At 43.9% G+C, this 21783-nt stretch overlaps 1 protein-coding gene across 5 annotated transcripts in view; it reads right to left on the bottom strand.

Annotated features, from left to right (window-relative positions):
- Positions 1 to 5892: 5892 nt before the first annotated feature.
- Dap3 (death associated protein 3) overlaps positions 5893 to 21783 on the bottom strand; it is a 29064-nt gene continuing 13173 nt past the window's right edge. For all 5 annotated transcript variants that reach the window (XM_027393188.2, XM_027393187.2, XM_027393186.2 and 2 more), the window contains 10 exons: positions 17064 to 17168; positions 15083 to 15184; positions 12707 to 12815; positions 12350 to 12442; positions 11316 to 11446; positions 9797 to 10036; positions 8555 to 8614; positions 7637 to 7726; positions 7095 to 7212; positions 5893 to 6179 (listed from right to left, as the gene is read on the bottom strand). In XM_027393188.2, the coding sequence (XP_027248989.1) occupies positions 6094 to 6179; positions 7095 to 7212; positions 7637 to 7726; positions 8555 to 8614; positions 9797 to 10036; positions 11316 to 11446; positions 12350 to 12442; positions 12707 to 12815; positions 15083 to 15184; positions 17064 to 17168 (1134 nt within the window). In that variant the 3' untranslated portion in view covers positions 5893 to 6093. The remainder of the gene's footprint in view (positions 6180 to 7094; positions 7213 to 7636; positions 7727 to 8554; positions 8615 to 9796; positions 10037 to 11315; positions 11447 to 12349; positions 12443 to 12706; positions 12816 to 15082; positions 15185 to 17063; positions 17169 to 21783) is intronic.

The raw sequence follows: 21783 nt of genomic DNA, 5'->3' as shown, positions 1-21783 counted from the left end.
AATTATATATATATATATATATATATATATATTATATATATATATAACCCATTGGACTGCATTTTGGTTTTTTTTATGACAATGCCATTTATTTTTATTCTTTGGGGTGAAAAGTTTTTAATATTTGTATGTGGGATGTGTGTATGCTACAGCATTTGTAAGTCAGAAAACAAGTTGTGAGAGTTGGTTCTGTGTAACCATATGGATCTTCAGGTTCAGACTCTGGTCTTGAGGCTGACAGCAAGTACTTCTTACCAATTGAGCCATCAGCCTGGACCCGTTTATTTTCAGATTTACATTTTTATTTGGGGGTTGTTGTGAGAATTCCTTTTCTGGGAACATCTACAACTTCATTCTTGTACATGTTAGAAATGAATAACCATCTTTCAAAACTCGATAATACAAAATTTGTGCTTGAGTGGTTCTCTTGTTTCTTTGTGACCCTGAGAATATTTCCAACACAAAGTAGGATTCTGCTAGAAATAAATGGCTATGGTGAACTTAAAGGTTCATCACTTAACAGATAAGCAGGAGGCACCAGGCCCCTCTGTTCCCTAGCTGGTGGTGGTGCCTGCTTGTCATCTTGAAACTAACCTACTTTATGACTCAGCCCCCATGACCTGAAAAAGAATGCTCCCTTACATAAGTCTTTGCCTCCTAATCAGTGAGATGGGGAGTTTGTGAAGGAGGCTTGTCCCACCCAGCACATTGAGGAAGAAGATAGGAATTGCTTCCAATGAAGAACTAACTTTTGGGGGTTGAGCTGGCAGGGGTAAAACCCTTACTGTCCTGAAATCTATATAGGCCAGGCTGGCCTCCAACTCAACGGTGATCTGTCCTCTTTCAATGGAGGATTTAGAAAGCTCCATTGATTTGTTGGAGCTGGAGAGATGGCTCAGTTGTTTTGTTTTGGTTTTTGGTTTTTTCGAGACAGGGTTTCTCTGTGTGGCTTTGGAGCCTATCCTGGCACTCGCTCTGGAGACCAAGATGGCCTTGAACTCAGAGATCCGCCTGCCTCTGCCTCCTGAGTGCTGCGATTAAAGGCGTGCGCCACCAACGCCCGGCAGATGGCTCAGATGTTATGCACACTTGTTGATCTTACAGAGGACCCAGATTTGGTCCAAGTACTCACATGTATACATAATTCCAGTGTTAGGGGATTCAACACCCTCTTCTGATATCCATGCATATTTTATGCATGTATCGTATATAATACTCATATATACAAAGTACATACATCTGATGAAAAATCAATTTTAGAGCTGGAGAGATGGATCAGTGGTTAAGAGAATGTAACTCTTTCCAGAGGATCAGGGTTTAATTCCCAGCACCTGTACCAGGCAGTTTAGCATTCCCTTTCTAGCCCAAGGGCAACTGACATCACAGGGCACATACAACATATACGTGACGTACACTAACATAGTCATGCAGGCCTGTGAAGGCACACATTTAACATACATGTCACACACTACTTTAATCACACACAGAGAATTTTTTTTTTTCAAGACAGGGTTTCTCTGTAGTTTTTGTTAACTGTCCTGGAACACTCTTTGAAGACCAGGCTGGCCTCGAACTCACAGAGATCCACCTGCCTCTGCCTCCCGAGTGCTAGGACTAAAGGTGTGTGCACCACCACCGCCTGGCACACAAATTTTTAAAAATAAAAGCCCAGTTTTGTGCCAAATCACCACACCAGCCATTTTTCTTATTCTTCCTTCTGATGTGCCCCTTTCTGCAGAATTGTTTATTTAAAACCATTTTTTAACTAGTCTCTTGAATTTGTCTTAGTTCCAACCTGGTGAACCTGATGAGTATATTGAGCCTACTTACAGAACATGAGTGAGGAGTTGCTTACTAAAGGATCAGACATGGGTGACCCCAAAGCCTCACCCAACCTGAGGTCATCCTATCCCGTTTGGAGATGATATCTACCCAGATCCAGAGGATAAACGTAATGACAGAATCACATACAATAGTAGGTAGGAGTCCATTGGAACCTCAGATGAGGCTGTAAGGACATCAGTAGGAGACTTACTGGGGACTACCAGTAGGCTTGGTAAGATGATCTCTTGTAAGGCACACGTGATTTTATGAGTACAGGCAACAAAAAACATTTGTTGGTTTGAGTCTGGTAAGGATCCTTCTTGCCTTTCATGCCAATTAGCTAATAACATCAGATTGTTAAATTTAGTTCTCACTCATGGGATCTGACTGGGGAGCAAAAGCTCTGAGTGAACTTGCATTGTTGACATGAACATAGCTGTGTCAAGGACTCTGGTGCCTCAGACCTCCCCTGGTTTGGGTGTGGGAATGTTGAGTGTGTATAGCTTATCGTCCAGAATGACTGTGCCCTGATATTGGACCCTCATCTCCACTGCTGTTCAAGTTGCTTCGGGCACCTGTCAGACCAATCCCTAAATAGTGCAGGTGAGGGTGAGACCTAGTCAGCACTTAGGTCATAGGAAAACAGCCATTTTGATCAGTGCTTGCTAGTCTGCGTCGAGTCTTGGCAAACCCTTTTTGTTTTTTGTTTTTTTTTTTTTTGGTCTTTTGAGACAGGGTTTCCCTGTGGCTTTGGAGGCTGTCCTGGAACTAGCTCTTATAGACCAGGGTGGTCTCGAACTCACAGAGATCCACCTGCCTCTGCCTCCCGAGTGCTGGGATTAAAGGCGTGTGCCACCATCGCCTGGCCATCAGCCCCAATCTTAACACCACAATAATTTGCTACATGGACTTTTATCTATGCCAATTTCAGGCTTTATTTATTTAGTTTTCTTTTTTTTTTATTTTTTAAGATTTTATTATGTATAGTCTTCTGCCTGCATGCCAGCAGAGGGCACCAGATCTCTCCAAGGTGGTTGTGAGTCAGTGTGGTTCCTGGGAATTGAACTCAGGACCTCTGGAAGAACAGTCAGTGCTCTTAACTGCGGAGCCATCTCTCCAGCCCTATTTAGTTTTTTTTTTTTTTTTTGTCACAGGGTTTCTCTGTAGCTTTGGAGGCTGTCCTGGAACTAGCTCTTGTAGACCAGGCTGGTCTCAAACTCACAGAGATCAGCCTGCCTCTGCCTCCCGTGTGCTGGGACTAAAGGCGAGCACCAACACCTGGCCAATTTCAGACTTTAAATGTCAAGTTTTCAGAAGTGTCTTAGGCTGAAGAGCAGTGAAGGGCATGATGAACTAAGTGCTTCGGTGGAGGGTCAGTTCCCATCACCTCTGCCTGGCAGCTTACAATGGCCTGTTAACTCCAGCTTCAGGAGACCTAATGCCTCTGGCCATCACAGGTACCTGTTTTTATACCCACACACATGCAAACACATAAAGAAAAATAATAAAAATGAACCTTGAAAATGTGTTTTGGGTCCTCCTATGTATTCACAGTAACACCAAACATGCCACAGGAAGAGGAATTGACTATTACTGATAACAGGAAATTAGCAGAAATAATGGGTTTAGACCTAGGAAGATGGCTAATTGGGTAAAAGTGCTTACACTGGAGATAGCAGGAGGCTTTTGAAATTTCAAGCCCAGCCCCAGTGACATACATACCTTCTCCAACAAGGCTACAACTAATCCTTTCCTAACAGCTCCACCAGCTGGAACTGTTCAATTATTCAGACTGTTGGGGGATGTCATTCAGACCATCTCACCAGCTGTCAGATGATAGAGTCCCAGACACTAGGCTATGCAGCTGGCTCAGTGGGTCAATGCTTGCTGCCCGTTTGATTTCCAGGATATGTACGCTAAGATAAGACAACAGCTCCTACAAGTTGTCCTCTGATCTTCAAATGGGTGGTGTGGCAACCATATGCTACAGGCACAATAAATAACTAAAAAAATCTTCAGGATGTTGATTTATGGGCTAGTGTGCATGCCTTTAATCCCAGCACTCGGGAGGCAGAGACAGAAGCAGGTGGATCTCTGTTGAGTTCAAGGCCAGGGCTACACAAAGAAACCCTGTCTGGAGAAAAACTAAACAAAACAATGTTGACTTATTAACGTCAGGATTGTGGGATGGCCTTATTAAAGTCTTGATAAATTAGGGTATTTGGGAAGAATCTGCATTAAAAACAAAGTGGCTCATGCCTGCAATCTTAGCACTTGAGAGGTAGAGGAAGGAGGATTAGGATTCAAGGTTAGCCTAGGATACTTGAGACCTTATTTCAAAAACCCAAACAGCCTTTCACTTGGTGAGTATTTATGGGAGGCTGAGTGGGGTGCCTGGAGTTGCTCTGGCAGCATTCCTCAATGTCTGGTGATCTCAAAGGCCCTGAATGGGTGGCCAGTCAGGCTGGCTAGGCGGAACTGGCCCTCTCCTACAGTGTGGCACCTGTACCTTCAGGGCAGAGCTGTTGTTGGTACCATGACCAGGATCTATGGAGGACAGCAGAGAAACAGCAACAGGCGCAGCCACCTCTGTAAAGGCCCAATAGTGTGGCCTGCCTGACTCTCCATGCCCTGTAGGCGCTGAAAAGTGGGAAAGGAGAGCTAGCAACTCAGGTCATGAAGTCATGGACAGCAATGCTGGATAGGTGGCATCTGCCACAAGCAGCATCAGAACAGAGGGAACAGGCTTCATAAATCACCATCTGCATTAAAAAGCAAAACAAAGGCTGGGCAGTGGTGGCATACTCCTTTAACCACAGTGCTTGGAAGGCAGAGACAGGCAGAGCCTCATCTACAGAGCGAGTTCCAGGGCAGCCAGGACTGTGAAACAGAGAAACCCTGTCTCGAAAAATGATTCAAGCCAGTGGCCTGCCAATCAGGGCTCAAGGTGGAAGCAGAAGCAGCAGAGATTTTGTAATGTGAGGTGGCGGCTCAGTGGAAGAGTGCTGGCCTAGCAGGTGCAGGTTCCTATCAGAACTATGGGCACATGCACACACAAGGAAATAGTCCATGTCCAGTTGTGAGAGCTAGTGTCTATGTGATGTTAGTGGATCAGTCCCGTTAAATTGACCCTGAGAAGCCGGCATTGGACCACAGGACTGCATCATGGTGGGGGTACAGGTTCCCACAGAAAATCCTTCAAATAAAGCATCAAACCATCCAAGATAGGAGAGCTTTCTAGCAGTGAGTAGCTGCCTGCTGTGTGTGAGGTACTCACATGTTCCCTGGGGGCTTAGCATTATTGTCACTACACTACATTAGGTGAAACAAGAGAAGCAAACAGCTAATAAGTGGGAAATCAGGAAATCATATACAGGATTCTCAATGGGCATGGTACAGGTACCTATAATCCTAGCACTCAAGTGGAGGCAGGAGGATCCTGTGTTCAAGATAGAAAGTTCTGGTCAATCCTTGCTACATGAGACTTGGTTTCAAAAAAGAAAACAAACCAGTCTTCTGGGGGTAGTGAGGTGGCAAAGTGGGTAATGGCATTTGCCATGTGACATGCAAGCCCGACAATGCTCCCAAACTCACATAAACACAGGAGAGGACTAACAGCTGTCCTCTGGCCTCCGTACATGTGCTCTGGCATGTGAACATGCAATAATAAAAAAGCAAACTCTTATTTCTTTAGTTCTTTGAAGGTGTGTACACAGATATAATTCTATCTATATGAATGGTAATTCATTATGTAGCATGTATACTGTAGCAAGCAATCAATTCTCTCAGGAGTATATGGGAAGGGGTTGGCCACACCAACCTGCCAGAACTCAGCTGGGGCTTCGGTGACATTCTGCAGAAGGAAGAAGGTGCCAACAGGGAAGCAAGAAGTTACCAGAACAGAGTGGAATTGGGCTGGGAATCTTGGTCTCCTGAACTGACTTGTGTTCATAAGACACAACAATTAATACTTTCTGTAGAATTGAGTTTCTGCAGGTCAACAGAATTCCAGAAAAATTCAATTTTGCCAGCATGAATGCTTTCCTTATTACAAATCTAACACAACACTCAGAAATAGATCTATCTTTAATGTGAACACCACCACCACCACAAGAAACTGGTATTAGCTGTAGGAACAAAGGACATCCTATTGCCGTATGTCCCGTCACTGCAGATCAGGCTGTTCCCCCTAGGGACTTCCTCATGTGAAGTAGCTGGAAGGAGATTAATCTTCCAGGTGTGCTGCGCTGTGCTGCGCTGTGCTGGTGCTTACAGGGAGGCACAGAGCCGCTCCAGCTGTCCCGGGTTGCAATTACTCAGGAACTTCAGCTCCTTCCTCCCTTCTTCTGTTGCAGCTGAAATGGAGCCAAACACATGCAAATGGCAGCCTCTTCCTGCTCCAAATTGGTCAAGGCATCTCTGTTCAGGTCCTACTGCACTCTACAACCTGAGCTCCTGCACCTCCAGCTCCTGCTAACCACACTGCTGCTGGTCTCATTTCCCTCTAGTCTCACATTCTAATTACTATTAGCTTACACGTTGTTTCTGGTGGGGCAAGAGACGAAATTCAGAGCTTGGAACATGCTAGGCAGGGACTCTACAGCCAACCCCATGTGAACTGGGACCACAGCAGTCATTACTGGCAGTCATTACTCAACGACAGAGCACTTTACTTTGTCTACATGATGTGAAGCAGATACACAAAGAGTTAAGAGCTTCTGAAGCCAGGGCGTTGGTGGTGCACACCTTTAATCCCAGCACTCTGGAGGTGGAGGCAGGTGGATCTCAGTGACTTCAAGGCCAGCCTGGTCTCCAGAGTGAGTTCCAGGACAGCCAGGGCTGTTACACAGAGAAACCCTGTCTCAAAAAACAAAACAAAAACTGAAAAGATTTAAGAGCTTCTTAAGCAAGGGTGTGTGGCACATGTGCTGAGATTTTAGGTCAGGAGGCTTAGACAGGAGACCCTGAGTGTGAACTAAGCATAGGTACACAGTGAGACACTGCTTTAAAAAAAAAAAAGCAAAGTTGTTCTGGCTGAGATGAGAATTTCATATACCTTCTCTAGGCCTCTCCTGTTTCTCTGCCTCTGTTTACTGTCTGCACTGACACAAATACCCTCTGCTCCTGCAAGTACAAGATCATGGACCCAAGTGGCCACTGCTGACCCTTCTGAAGCTGTGAGCCCAAATAAACTAAGCTGCTCGGTCACGGCTGACTCAGCTCTTCATGCTATGAGCAGTGTGGCAGGGCAGGGTGATCACATTACTGACCTTTCTCATGCTGAAGCCAGTTATTCTCTAAATAGTACTGAAAAGAACTTTCAAATTCCTTTGGAGTATAGTTGGAAATGAGGATGGGAAGAAAAGGATCTAGGGCATCAAATCCTTCCTGGAGACGAAAAGGATAAAAGATACAGTGTTAGTCAAGCAACAAGTGAACAGAGACTGTACTACGAGGACAGGGTCTTTTCCTCTGTTCTACTCTACCCCACTCTCGGCTTCCTGCCTCATGAAGATGTACCATGGCATGTGAACACCTCCAAATAAATATTAAATAAGAAAAAGACAGTCTCTAAACCAGCGGGTCTCATCCTTCCTAATGCTGCAACCCTTCAATACAGTTCTTCATGTCGTAGTGATCCTCAACCATAAAATCATCTTGTTGCTACTTTATAACTAATTTTGCTGCTGGTATGAATTGTAATGTAAATATTTGATATGAGCCCCCAAAGGGATCATGACCCACAGGTTAAGAACCCCTGCTCTAGACAGAATGATTACTCTTGGGGAAACAGGTTTCTCCAGGACATGACCTTTCCCAGAAGCTCGTGCGGCAAATATGCTGTTGACGACTTAAAGAGAGACCCGGTTTGGCTCAAACTCAACACAATTGCACCTCCATGCTGAAACGAAGAAAGAATTGAGTTTTAAAAAGATAGAAATGACAGACATGCTATACAGTCAGCTGTAGATTTTTTTCATAATAGTGTCATGACAATGTGGTTTAGCATAATTAATTGGTAACAAATCTGTTACTGCTTTTTTAAAAAAAATATTTCTAAATATATACAGTGTTTTGTCTGTCTGTCTGTCTGTCTGCATCCCTGCAGGCAAGAAGAGGGCACCAGATCTCATTACATACAGATGGTTGTGAGCCACCATGTGGTTCCTGGGAATTGAACTCAGGACCTCTGGACCATCTCTCCAGCTCCAGTTATTGCTTCTAGATTTGGTTCTGATAATAAATTACTACAAGATCTTAAGTTTATCACAATATACTTTTGGTTGTCAATTTCTTCTGCCACGTCTACAATCCTAGTACTTAAGCAAGTGCATGAAGCAGAAGAACTGAGAGCGGAGACAGAGAGTTTTAATGCAGCCTGAGATACAAAATGAACTCGTATCTAGCTGCCTCACCAGGCTTGATGGTTCATGTCTTACTCACAACACTCAGGAGGTGGAGCTCTGTGAGTTCCAGGCCAGCCAGAACTACACTGTGAGACCCTGCCTCAAGTCAAAATTATAATCTTAAACAAACAAATAAACAACAAAATGGCAAGGCAGACAGGCAGAGACAGGCAGACAGACAGACACTAGTGAGAAGGTTCAGCCAATAAAGGGACTTAATACAGGGCTACTCTGTACAACTACAAATAGTAAGTCAGATAAAAGAACAGTAAAGATGCAAACATATTTTTCCTCTACAAATTTTGAGCACTGAGGGCACTTACCCAATTATTTTTCACCATTTTTCTAAGGCTGTGAACAAGGGCTAGTTCCTCTGGGGCAATCTACATGTTGTCAACAAGAGAGTGAAGAGATTAGGATTTTACTTTTCTGGCTGTTTCCCTGAGAAAACCGAACTGACAATTAGATAAAAGGAAAAGTTTTTAAGCATTGTAATCATAGTACCTGAGCATACTTCCTCTGGAATAAGAGGTGAGGAGGAAGGAGAGGAAGAGGCAGGCAGGAGGAGAGAGTATCACTGTCCCAAGTGCACCTTCCTCCTTTGAGAGCTCTGATCTCTACACAGACCACAGCCTCTCTTTGAAAACAGCAGTTAGAACCAGGGGAGAAAGCAAAGCTCCTGGAGCTCCCACTGTCCTGCTCTTTGATCCCTTGGTTGGCAGTGTATGATGGAGCATGTGACATCATGTGCTGGGTAGTTTTCTGTCAACTTCACACAAGCCAGAGGTATCTGGGAAACACTGCAATCAGACTGGCCCATAGACAAGCCTGTAGGGCATTTTCTTGATTAGTGATTGATGGTGGAGCGGGGGGAGCAGCCCGCTGCGGATGGTGCCACGTGGACAGGTGGTGCTGGGCTGTCTAAGAAAATCAACTACAAGCAAGGAGGAGCAAACCAGTAAGCATCAGTCCTCCATGTCCTCTCTTCAGTTCCTGTGTCTAGTTCCTGCCCTACCTCTTCTTCAGTGGGCAACTGACACGGCTCCATCCCTTTCCTCCACAAGTTGCTTTGGGTCCTGGTGTTTTATCACAGCAATAGAAAGCCAACTAATTCATAACTTTTTCCTTTTCAAAGCTAATTCATTGTATATTCGCCCCCCCTTTTTTACAGTACAGGAGATGGAGCCTGTAGCCTTCTACATACTAGGCATTCACGTGCCCAACACAGAGCTACACTGCTGCCTTGATACTATTCACAATATTTTTGTTGATGTTCTTAAAGATAGATGTATGTATGTATGTATGTATGTATGTTATGAGTGTTCTTCCCGAATGTATGTATGTTCACTGCATGAGTGCTCGGTGCCCCTGCTGGATTCCCTGGAACTAGAGTTACAGATGGTTGTGGGCTGCTGTCTGAGTGCTGGCAATCAAAGCTGTGCCCTCAGCAGGAGCAGTCAGCTATTGTTCCAGCTCCGTACTTTATCTAAAACATTCCATGTGGGCCCCCCAGGAGGGTATCATGTTCTGTATGGGATAGAACCAGAGAAAAGCAATGTTCCTACCAGGGTCCTGTCTTCTCTTTTCAGCGTGCTCCTTCCCCAGAGGGCATTGATCCCATCCACTGCTACCAGGAGGCGGAAGAGCCCTGAGGAACTCTGGGTCCTCAGCTCCTTCAGCACGATCCCGACAGCGTCTGTGGCATTCCTCACTCGTGTGATACCCTGTTCAACAACCTCTCCCAGAGGGCTTCCCTTCTCAGTGCTCTCTCTCTTATTCCAAACGTATTTCTCTTCAACTTTTATCTACAAATAAGCAAAGAAAGAAAACAATGCAACAGGCTGTCTGTTTAGGCTGAAGCCTTTCCAAGTCAGGGTGGAAGCCCACAGGAGAGATCCGAATAAGGAGGTGCGATGCAGAAATGAAAGACCTCTAACCTTCCTTCCTAAGAGTGGGTGTTGAGACTGGGTCTCATACTTTAGGCCAGGCCATTAGCCTGGCCTCCAATTTAAGAAAATTATCCTGTTTCAGATTTCTAAGTGCTGGGATTAAAGATTCGAACTTCCGAGCCTGGCTCTTCTGACTAAAAAGGTAACACTGGCATCGCCTGACCCATTCTATAGTACTCATTTCAAATCCCAAGACCCAAGCATGCTGCTAGGTAGGTGCTCTCCACGGAGCTCCACCAAGCCTTGGCAGTCACATTTTTTCCTTCCTTCCTTCCTTCCTTCCTTCCTTCCTTCCTTCCTTCCTTCCTTCCTTCCTTTTTAAAGACAGGGTTTCTGTGTTGCCCTGGCTGTCCTGGAACTTGCTCTGTAGACCAAGCTGGCCTAGAAGTCACAGAGATCCACTTGCCTCTGCCTCTCAAGTGCTAGGATTGAAGGTGTGTGCCATCACTAGCAGGCTGGCACTCACATTTTCAAAAATACCTTTATTTATTTGTGTATGTGTACATGCATGTATAGATATGAGGGTGCAACGTGAGCCAACTTGCTGGTTGGTCACAAAACAACTTGCAGGAGTTAGTTTTCTCTTCCCATCATGTGGGTCCCTGGTTTATAACTAAGCTGACACCCATTGTTAATACACTTCCGAGAGTCTTTCTATCACAGTGGCAAAGCCTCATTCCAGAGCTCAAAATAAGATGCTGGGGACTGTGCGTTCCAGGTTGAGGCAGGAGGACTATAAGTTCAAGGCCGGTTTGAGGTACAAATTATGCTCAGAGCCAGCCCAAATGTAGCAAATAATAAAAAAAAAAAAAAATTGGTATGGTCTGTTTTATCTGGAGGAAAATCTTACTGTTGGCCATATGCTTGAGGAGGATTTCAAGGCTCTCTCAGAAACAGTAAATCAATTTAGACTTTTATTTCATTGGCCACTAAAGAAACAGCCGATAGCGGTCACCTCTTTAACAACAAAAAATGAACTTTGTGAGCCCACTGTGAGCAAAACATTAAAGGGATACAAAATGACTTATTTATTTCTGGTTACAATTCCAGTTCTCTACAGTATCCAACTACTCAAGCTGCAAAGATGGAATATGGGCAAAGGCCATCCTGCCCTGAATTCCTGGTGTGCAGTCACCTGGCTCAGGAAGCGCTTGTTTGTAGTTTTGAAGTTCTTCAGCCAGGTAGAAGCCTCCAGGGGCTGATCAAAGCGCTGTTTGTTGTAGGTGGACTGCAGAAGCTCCTGGCAGTTTTTCACCCAAAGATGAGCTAAAAGTGCAAAAGAAAACAAATTAGGAATTGACTGTAGTAATTTGAAATACTGTATGCTTTTTTTGCAAAAACTAACTAACTAACTAACTAACTAACTAACTAACTAACTAACTAAAATTGTTTTCTTTCATTTTGTATTATGGATGTTTTGAATGCAGAGGTCAGAGTCCCTGGCATCAGAGTTAAAGATGCCAGGAGCTGCTGTGTGGGTGCTCTTAACTGTTGTTTCATCTCTCCAGTCCCATGAATTACTCTTTAAATTATGAGAAACATATTAAAAAATAAATGAACATATTTTCTTGTGTGTGGTGGTACTGGGGACTGATCAAGTTCATGATCTTAGACCGAACATTGCATTATAATCAGTATAGAAGACATCGAGTGGACTGTCGTTTCTGCTCACCGCTAATTTTCATTATTTTTAATTTTATTTTTTCCAGACAGGGTTTCCTTTGTGTAGCACTATCAGGAAGTCTTTGAACTCACTCTGTAGACCGGGCTGGTCTCAAACTCACACAGATCTGCCTACCTCTTCTGGGATTAAAGGCATGCACCACCACCCAGTTTACTGTCAGTTTTTAAAGGCAAATTAAAAAAGGTGGACATACACAACTCTGAACAAAAGAAGATGCATGCAAAGTGTGAGGATGCAAACCCACACTGAAGAACTCAACCCTCAAGTGCCAAGGAGCTGGAACAGAGACTCTGGACACTCAAAACACCCATTGACAGCACAAGAAGTCTGCAGTCACCCCCTTCGAATCTGAGGCAGGAGGGGGTTTGCTTAGCTTAAGGATTTAGAGTTAGTGTGGGCTCTACAGCATGGTCACATGGTCATGAACTAAGCATAGTCTAAGTCACAATGCTGCCTGACACTGGAGACAGACAGGAAGGTCTTACCATCTGGGATATGCAGAATCAGCCAGTCATGTTTTGCACAGAAATGAACAGCATGGCAAAGACTGAGAGTTTTTCCCGTTCCCTTCTCCCCATCTAACGTATGTGTTAAAGAAAACATCATCATAAGCAACATGCTTCCCATCAACAGCATTTCATAGCCAGGTGTGGTGGAACAAGTCTTTAATCACAGCACTCAGCAGAGAGAGGCAGGCAGATCAGTGTGACCGTGAGGCCAGCCACTGCTACAGAGTAAGACCTGTCTCAACACACCCAAAACCCAAACAACCAGCATTTCCTTTTCTCAAATGAGGGGAGAATGCATGGGCTGAGTAGTCCCAGGCACGTGGGAAAGGATACAGAGAAGATAGCGCACAGCTGGGTGAGAAAAATTGGTATTTTTCAGGTAGCCCAGAAGCTCCAGAGCTGGCTTCCTTACCATCAGACAGGCTTCGCCGAAAGTCTTCACCTAAAGCAAACAGGAGGAGAAGAAGGTGGGCATGGGACTTCTAGCTATTCTAACTATGATCATACTGAAGCTGACACAGTAAACCAGAGCTCCAAACTCATCTGTATTCAGCTATGGGAGACTGGGTTGGTGTTGAATTTAAAAATGGATCCATTTCAGGAAAATCTGAGGTACATTGTTTCATATCAAGTAACATAAATAGATAGCTTTTGATGTTTCTTTTTTAAAAAAAGATTTGTTTAATTTATGTACTTTATGTATATGAATGTTCTATTTACATGAATGACAGAAGAGGGCATCAGATCTCATTACGGATGGTTGTGAGCCACCATATTGTTTCTGGGAATTAAACTCAGGACCTCTGGAAGAGCAGCAAGCCAGTGCTCTTAACCTCTGAGCCGTCGTTCCAGCCCAACGCTTCTTTATATGTATTTAAGGTTGTGATGGTGGGGATGAAATCCAGAGCTTTGAGCAACCAGGCAAATTAATGCAAGTCCTCTGCTGCTAAGCTGGACCCCCAGGTCTAGTGCTGTCACTTTTATAATGACCTCTCCCTCCCCAAAACCAAATGATGGTGTAGGACCCGATAAGCCCAAACTCAACAGTGCAAATGAAATAACGATAAATGGAGCAGAAATGTCTTATCAGGCAACATGACAGACAAAAATTGACAGTGGGAGAAGGCTTTTGTGTAAATGGGATTCTGGAGAGGAACTGCATGACTGTCATGGCTTGGGTCTGAATTGTCTCCCCCAACTCATGTGTCTCAGGACAGCTCCCGTTCAACACCCAGAGGTGGGACTGTGGGAATCGCTAGCTCTCAAGGGCTTTGACTTTCTTCTAAGGACCAACGATAGGTTCATAATCTGAGCATTATTGGAAGATGGGGCCTAATTAGGAAAGCAGGTGCACTGAGGGCATGTCATAAAAGGGTGTATCTTGCCCCCAGCCAACTCCTCTTGGTTTTTCTCTCTTTGCTGCCTCACTACCAAGAGGTGGGTAATTTGTCTGCTTTGATGCCATATGTCACTATAGCCCAGAGCAATGGTGTCAACTAATCATGCACTAAAAACATTGAAGTTACAGACATAAAAATTGCTTTTCTCAGGGATTTTTTTGCCACGGGGATGCAAAGATGATTAACACTGAGTCTCTTCACAACAGGAGTGGCAAGCCACTTGTGTTGGTTAAATATATTCTCTCAAAACCTGGAAGGTAAAGAGTGAACTTGAACATACTATAACTTGAAAGAATTTCTTTGGATGGGTCCTATTTCTTATTTCTTTCCTTTTTTTTTTTTTTTTTTTGGTTTTTCGAATCAGGGGACAGGAATTCTCTGTATTGCTTTGGAGCCTGGAAGAGCCCTCTGTACAAGCATGGGAAGCAGAATTTAAGCCCCAATACCCACAAAACCTATCTGGGCATGGTAGTATACTTGTAGTCCCAGCTCAACAGCAGAGGAGAGCTGGACACCTGGAGCTCTGTCACCAGCTAGTGACCTAAATAGGAGCCCCAGGTCCCAGTCAGACCTTGTCTCAGGAAAAAAAAAGGCTGGGGTGGGTGGAGAGACAGTAGTGTTTAGGAGTACTGGATGTTCTTCAGAGGGTCCAGACTTAGTTCCTAGCCCCAAAACAGCTGCTCACAATTGTCTGTAATTCCAGTTAGGGGATCCTAGCTTCTCTGGCACTGCATGCATGTGGTACACAGACATAGGTGTGGGCAAAACACACATACACAATTAAAAAAAAAAAGGTCACTACAACAACATGCATGTGTCCTGAGGAAGGACACTTCAGTCTGACCTCTGGCTTCTACACACATGTACATGTGTGTACCTGCACATACAACACACACACATTTTTTCTCTTTTTTAATATAACACCAGATCTCATGTAGACATGCAGTCCAAATTGACCCCAACCTTGAAGCAATTTTTTTACTGATTCTCAAGGGCTGGGATTACAGTTATGTGCCAACAAACCTACCTTAAATTCACTTAAAATAATTATCTGAATGCCAAGATTTCTAGAAACTTGCTTGGTAATTCAAGGAAAAGGATATTATTCATAAAAGAATACTTAACCAGTGCTAAAGTGTATTTAAATGGCTAACAACAAGTAAACACTAGTAACATAGTATTCACGAGTCCATAGCTGAATTTCTGTTTTTCCAGAAATGTCGAACTTTCTATGCCTCTCATTTAACCTTTTCTCTGACAACTGCACTGTACTTTGGGCTTCCCTGTGCTGTTCCGTTTGAGCACCTGCCTGCATCATGTATCGAGGAGGCAGGCCATGAGGAAATACTGTCTTCAGATCCTGCAGGGGGATGCTGTAGTACTTGCCCTCATGTTGCTCCCCATGCTTAGCCTGGAAACACAAACAGAGATAAGAGGTCATGAAGTGATACAGGCTTTGAAAAGAAGCTAGGCTGGGTATGATATACCACCTATTATTCCAGCGCTCCAAGGCTGAAGCAGATTTATCTTGAATTCCAGGCCAGCCCAGACTATAGAGACCCTACCTCAAAACAAACAAACAAAACAAACCCACCAGCACATAGAACAGATACTTCCTGCCAGGCCACAGCAGGGCAAACAGCAACAACTTGGAGCAAGGAAAGTACTTCTTTTTGAGACATAGTCTTGCTATGTAGCTCAGCTGGCCTTGAACTTTTTTCTATCTTCCTGCTGTAGCTTCCTGATTGCTGAGATTACATATGTGTTCCACCAGGCCTGTCTTCATTTAAAACACTGGTTGTTGAGATAGCAAGATGGTTCAGTGGGTAAATATACTTGATGCCAAGCTTGACAGCCTGAGTTCAAAACATAGGAGGACTCTCATGGTGGACGGAGATCAATTCCCAAAAAGTTGTTCTTTGATTCCATATAAAATCCACCCCATAACAAATAGGTCCAATAAAGTGTTGGCATCAACAAATCCCTTTGGTGGCCTGACTAATAAATGTTAGCTGTTTAGCAATAAACTGTGGATGGGACAGACATAATTTTTGCCACCTGGATTTTTTTATGCTATGAAGAGATGCTTCAGTCATGTGGCAAGATCATCTGCAAGATGCTGTTTCCATAGAAACCCTAGAGGACTTGAAAGACACTTTAGCTACTTCATTAATTTATTCTATTTCACTTTGTATTCGTGAGGATAGATGAATGCTAACTAAAAATTTTAAACATACCCCAATGAATTAACGATTTGGTAGAGATATCTTTTTAAATTTCAACATAGCCATATTAGGATGGGAAGAATCAGATTAGGGCAACCTCTCCCCCACCCTCCACCAAAAGCTGATGGCTTCCTTTACATTAAAGAAAGCATAGCCCACACATATGGTTTCATTTATGAGACATAGCACCAACACTGGGCATGGAGGAGAAGGGTCAGTACCCAGTCTGTCACAGTTTAAACCTGAATGAGGAACACTTCTGTTGATAGACACCAGGAAAAGGAAAAATGTGTCACTCCACTGGCTAATGGATCTAGCCAAGGGCTATCCCACTGGGCTTATCCTTCCCCAAGCCTGGGTACCCCGCATTTAAGGCAAGTATTACTGGAACACAAACACATACCTGCTTGATTCCTGCAGGGCTAAGGAACTGTGTAGAGCACTCTCCACCCACACATCTAACGCATAACACCAACTGGTCACTTAAGACCAAGAGATGAATAACCAGTACCAAAATTATTTCAGGAGGAATTCTTTTTTGTTTTGAGACAGATTCTTTCTACATAGTTCTGGCTGTCCTGGAACCCAGTCTGTTTCTGCTGGGATTAAAGGCGTGCACCACCACGCCAATCCTAATTCAGCCAAATTTTAATTCAGCTAGATTCTTGGCACTAAGTGAATTCATTATTAAGATCACGTTAGAAGGGATTTGGATTAACTCTGTATTTTTTTGTTTGTTTGGTTTTTTTTTGAGACAGGGTTTCTCTATGGTTTTGGAGGCTGTCCTGGAACTAGCTCTACAGAGCTAGGCTGGCCTCAAACTCACAGAGATCTGCCTGCCTCTGCCTCCTGAGTGCTGGGAGTAAAGGAGTGTGCCACCACCATCCAGCCTAACTGTACTTTATATTTCCATAGCACCACAGGGCAAAGGGAAGACCTGTGTTTGAGCACTAGCCCAGGTGTCTCATTTATCTGAGCATATGGAAACCAATTTCCTGATTTGGAAAAGGAATATATGGCAATACATGTTATAACTTCTGAAAGCCCACCCACACAACAACTTACTGGGTCATTGTCACTGGTGCGGGAAATAAATCTCGGATGCTCAGCTGGAACTGGATTGCTCTGAGCTGCCTGGGCACTCCCATGCAAAAAACACCTTGGGTCCAACTACAAAAGAAATCCTTTTTTAGTGTTCTGGAGTCATCAGTTTTTAAATGCTTGCTGTAACAATGAAGATTTAAGTGATGTCTCTAAATATGACACTAAAATATATTTAAATTCTATATAAAATGGATCCTAATAATTCACTAAATCCAGCTATATTATTTATCCTCTGAATCTGTTTCAGCACATATATTGCTAGGCTAGCACTCTGTCCTACATGGAAACAAGTAATTCTGTCCTATTGTTCTAGGAGTACAGTGTAGCTACTGATAAGCTGAAGTAACTTTTTTTTTTTTTGAGATGGGGTCTCATTGTAGAGGCCTTGCTGGCCTCTAGCTTATCATACTCTTGTCTCAGCTTCTCAAGTCCTGAGATTAACAGCTGAGTTGTCTCTCCCAGCCACACTTTTTTTTTTTTTTTTCCAGCTGGGGTCTTGCTATTGGCCTTGAGTTCTGCCTCAGTGATTCTCCAATGTCAGCATTCTGTAAAGCTGGGAACACAGGGCAGGTGTACACATGTGCTCAGCTCAGTTTAACTACTGCCATTGTGAGCATGCTTCCCACTATTGTGCCTTTCTGCAGCACAGGGACCGCAGCTTCCCTCCACCATAAGGGTTAATGGAATGTGCTTCAGTGTAGATGGTCATAAACTGTCCCCCTAAAATGGTTCTTTCTTGCTCACAGGATGTGTCTGCCTCAGCCTTCTGAATGCTGGGATTAAATTACACCCTGTATAATTAATCCTCCCCCTTTCCTTTCTTTCTGACAGGGTCTGACTATGTGTGGCCTTCAACTATAAAGATCTGGTTGCCTCTGCCTTACGAGTGCTGAGATTAAAGGTGTGCACCATACGTGGCCTGTAAAGACAACCTTGCAAGCTATGACCTGAAAAATAAGACTCTCTCATTAGTGACAAGAATTGAGGGAACATGTGAAGTGTCCAGCTGAGTGAAAAACTAGTGAACTGCACTCAGAAATGTACGAAATGGAGCTGAGAGACACAGATGGGATTTTAGGAGATAAAATATGAGAAAATACCATGGAAAATTTTCAAATTAGCAGGGGATGCATGTCTACAATACCAGCATTCAGTAAGACCAGCTTGGGCTATAGGAGATGCTTCCTAAAGAAAAAAAAAGAAAGAAAAGAAAAGAAAAAAACGAAGCCAGGTGGTGGTAGTGCATGGCTTTAATTTCAGCACTCGGGAGGCAGAGACAGGTGGATCTCAGTGAGTTTGAGGCCAGCTTGGTCTACACGGGGAGTTCCAGGATGGCCTCCAAAGCCACAGAGAAAACCAGTCACACACACACACACACACACACACACACACACACACACACACCACACACACACACACACACACACACACACACACACACACACTCACACACTCACACACAATTGAGCTTAATGACAGTAAGCCTTACATAGTTGTGAAATGATTCCAGTTACAATAAGATTAGGATATGAATTCTAGAGGAAGAGGGAATTTGACTGCAGTGTGGGAGCTAGCTGGTTAAGTCAACAGAGACTTCCAGAGTGACATGACAGATGTGAGCTGAGAGCTGAAAGCATCGGAAGAACTGACTGTCTCGATTTCCACAAGTACACCCCTTCACATACATCATACACAGTAATAATAAGTACTGCTTTTAAAAAGTCGAAAACTGCCAGGTGGTGGTGGCGCAGTCCTATAATACCAGCACTCGGGAATCAGAGCAGGTGGATCAATGTAAGTTTCAGGACAGCCAGGACACAGAGAAACCCTATCTCGATAAAACCTAAACCAAACAACAGCAGACTAGGGAGCTGTGGACTTGGCTCAGTGGTTGAGAGCACTGGCTGTTCTTCCAGAGGACCTGGTTTATTCACAGCACCCACATGGCAGCTCATAGTGGCCTGTAACTCCAGTTTCAGGTGACCTACAACCTCTTCTGGCTTCCAAAGGCACTGGGAATGCACATGGTACACAGATACACATGCAGACAATACACAGACACAGAAGTAAAATAGCTAAAAATATTCCAGTGCCACAAGGGGGTGCCATTTCCACAGCACTCTGACTGTTTAGCTAGATTTTTTCCCTTCAGTATATAAAAAGCTAACAAAATGGACTCCGTATGTCTTAAAGTCTTATAAAAGTCTCACTTCTAGGAAAGCAACCCTTACATACATACAATTCCATCTGCTTAGTTCCAGAATGAGCACTATGGAGTTCCCCAACCACTAGTGATCCAAACCAGGTCATCCCGAGCCAAACTAAAACATACTCAGTCAAATTTTTCTTTCATTTTTATGCACATGGGTGTTTTGTCTGCATACATGTCTGTGCACTATGAGTGTCCAATGTGCCTTCAGAGGCCGGGAGAAGAGGGATCACCTGGAATTGGAGTTACAGATGGTTGTGAGCCACCAAGTCAGTGCTAGTGATCAAATAAGCATCCTCAGCCAGTGCTCTTACCACCGAGCTAACTCTTCAACAACCCCCCAACCCCCTTTTTTGAGACCAAGTCTCACTATATAACTCTGGCTGAGCTGGAACTCACTGTGTAAACCATACTGACCTTGGATTCAGAGGTTTCCTGTCTCTGCCCTCTGCCTGCTGAGATGAAACGCATGTACCACCATGTTTGGCCCTTATTTTTCTTTCGTGTCTATCAGTATTTTGCCTTTCTGCATGTGTGTTAAGTCTGTGTGTATGTGCTTTATGCTCAAGGAGGCCATAAGAGGGCATTGGATCCTCTGGAACTGAAGCTGCAGGTGGTTAGGAGCCTCATGTGGGTGCTAGAAATCAAACTCAGGTCTTGCAAGAGCAGCAAGAGCTCTTAACTACCAAGCCAACGTTCTTGCTCCAAATTTGCTTTTATTTCTCCTGTAATTTTTTTTTGTTTGTTTTGTTTTGACTCTCTACAGGAAAAAGAAGAGAAAAACAACAAACACCTCCTCCCAACCCAAAACTGTACCAGGGGCTTTTCTAAGAAGTCTTACAAACACATGTTTTGTCGAAAGTGACCCTTTCTTCAGTTCTCATCCTCAAGACTTAATTCTGTGAGGATTTCTGGTTCTCAACTAACCCAGGCTGAGTGATCCTCATAGGTGCTGCCAAAGTACCAAAGTCATGTAGTCATTTATTCATGACTACTAAACTGTGTGCTTCTGGAGAACATGCCATATGTACATTGGAATATTGTTTACATTGTAAAGTGTGTCTCTGCCTAAGTCGACTTCTGATTGGTTTAATAAAGAGCTAAATGGCCAGTAGTAGCTAAGCAGGAGAGAAAGGGCAGGACTCCTGGGCAAAGAGAGAAACAGGGAGGAGGGGTCTAGGCACCCGATTTCACCATCAGAGCAAGTCAGATGTGCCATACTAAGAAGAGGTAGCTGAGCCACGTGGCAGACTATAGATTAATGTAAATGGGTTCATTAAGTTATAAGACCTAGTTGGGAAAAGGCTAAGCTAAGGCCAAGCTTTCATAACTAATAGTAAGTTTTTTGGTCATTATTGCAGGCTGGCGGTCCAAAACTAGTACAAGAAAGCTTGCTACTGTTATGTTATAGGCTTTGAAATCCACCAACTAGCATCTATATAATGCTTTACTGTTTCATGGCCTGTTTTCTTAATACTTAGCCATTCTAATCCACACTTTCTGCAACTTTAAAACAAGGATATTATATTGTTAAGATGATCAAGAGAAATAAAGCATGTTGTGTGTGTGTGGGGGGGGTGCATACCTTTGGTCCCAGCATTTGGGAGACAAAGGCAGATGGAATCTTGTGAGTTCCAGGACAGCTGAGGCTACACAGTGAGATCCTGTTTAAAATAACAAATATAAACAAACAAATAAAAACCCACAAAAATATTTGGTAAATAGCTAAAAAGAATAAAACAAACCCGTAAGATAGCACCTTTCCCCTTTGAGGCAGGGTTTCTCTATGTAGCTCTGGCCAGCGTTGATCCTTCTGTCTTAATCTCCCAAGTGCTCCTCCTCCTCCTCCTCCTCCTCTTCTTCTTTTTTTTTTTTTTTTTAAAGATTTATTTATTATGTATACAGTGTTCTGTCTGCATGTATGCCTGCAGGCCAGAAGAGGGCACCAGATCTCATTACAGATGGTTGTGAGCCATCATGTGGTTGCTGGGAATTGAACTCAGGACCTCTGGAAGACCAGCTAATGTTAACCATTGAGCCATCTCTCCTGCCCCTCTCAAGCACTTCTATAGGCCTGTGCCACCATGCCCAATTTAGGATGGTTTACTTTTGTTTGTATGTGTCTGCCTCAGTGTATGTGCTTGTGCGGGTGCGGGTGTGGGTGCGGGTGTGGGTGTGGGGGAAGGTGGAGGCCAGAAAAAAATGGCTAGATTCCCCTTAGACTTGGAGTTCCAAGTGTTTGTGGGAGACCCAACTTGTTCTACAGATGCAGGGTGTCCAGACTCTGGTCCCTAACTTATGAGTTGTCTCTCGTCCCTTGTCTTTTTTGGAGGGTAGGATAAGGAAGGTGGGCAGGGGCTAGACATTGAGTTTCTGATCCTCCTGCCTCTACCTCCCAAGTTTGGGCTGCTGATTTCTGCTGTGCTGCCATGTTCAGTTTATGTGGTACTAGAAACTGAACCCAACACTTCC

This window comes from Cricetulus griseus (genome assembly GCF_003668045.3).
Source record: "Cricetulus griseus strain 17A/GY chromosome 1 unlocalized genomic scaffold, alternate assembly CriGri-PICRH-1.0 chr1_0, whole genome shotgun sequence".
In the NCBI taxonomy this organism is placed as follows: Eukaryota; Metazoa; Chordata; class Mammalia; order Rodentia; family Cricetidae; genus Cricetulus; species Cricetulus griseus.
The sequence above is the reverse complement of the archived record's forward strand: the minus strand, read 5'-3'. Positions and strand labels throughout refer to the sequence as shown.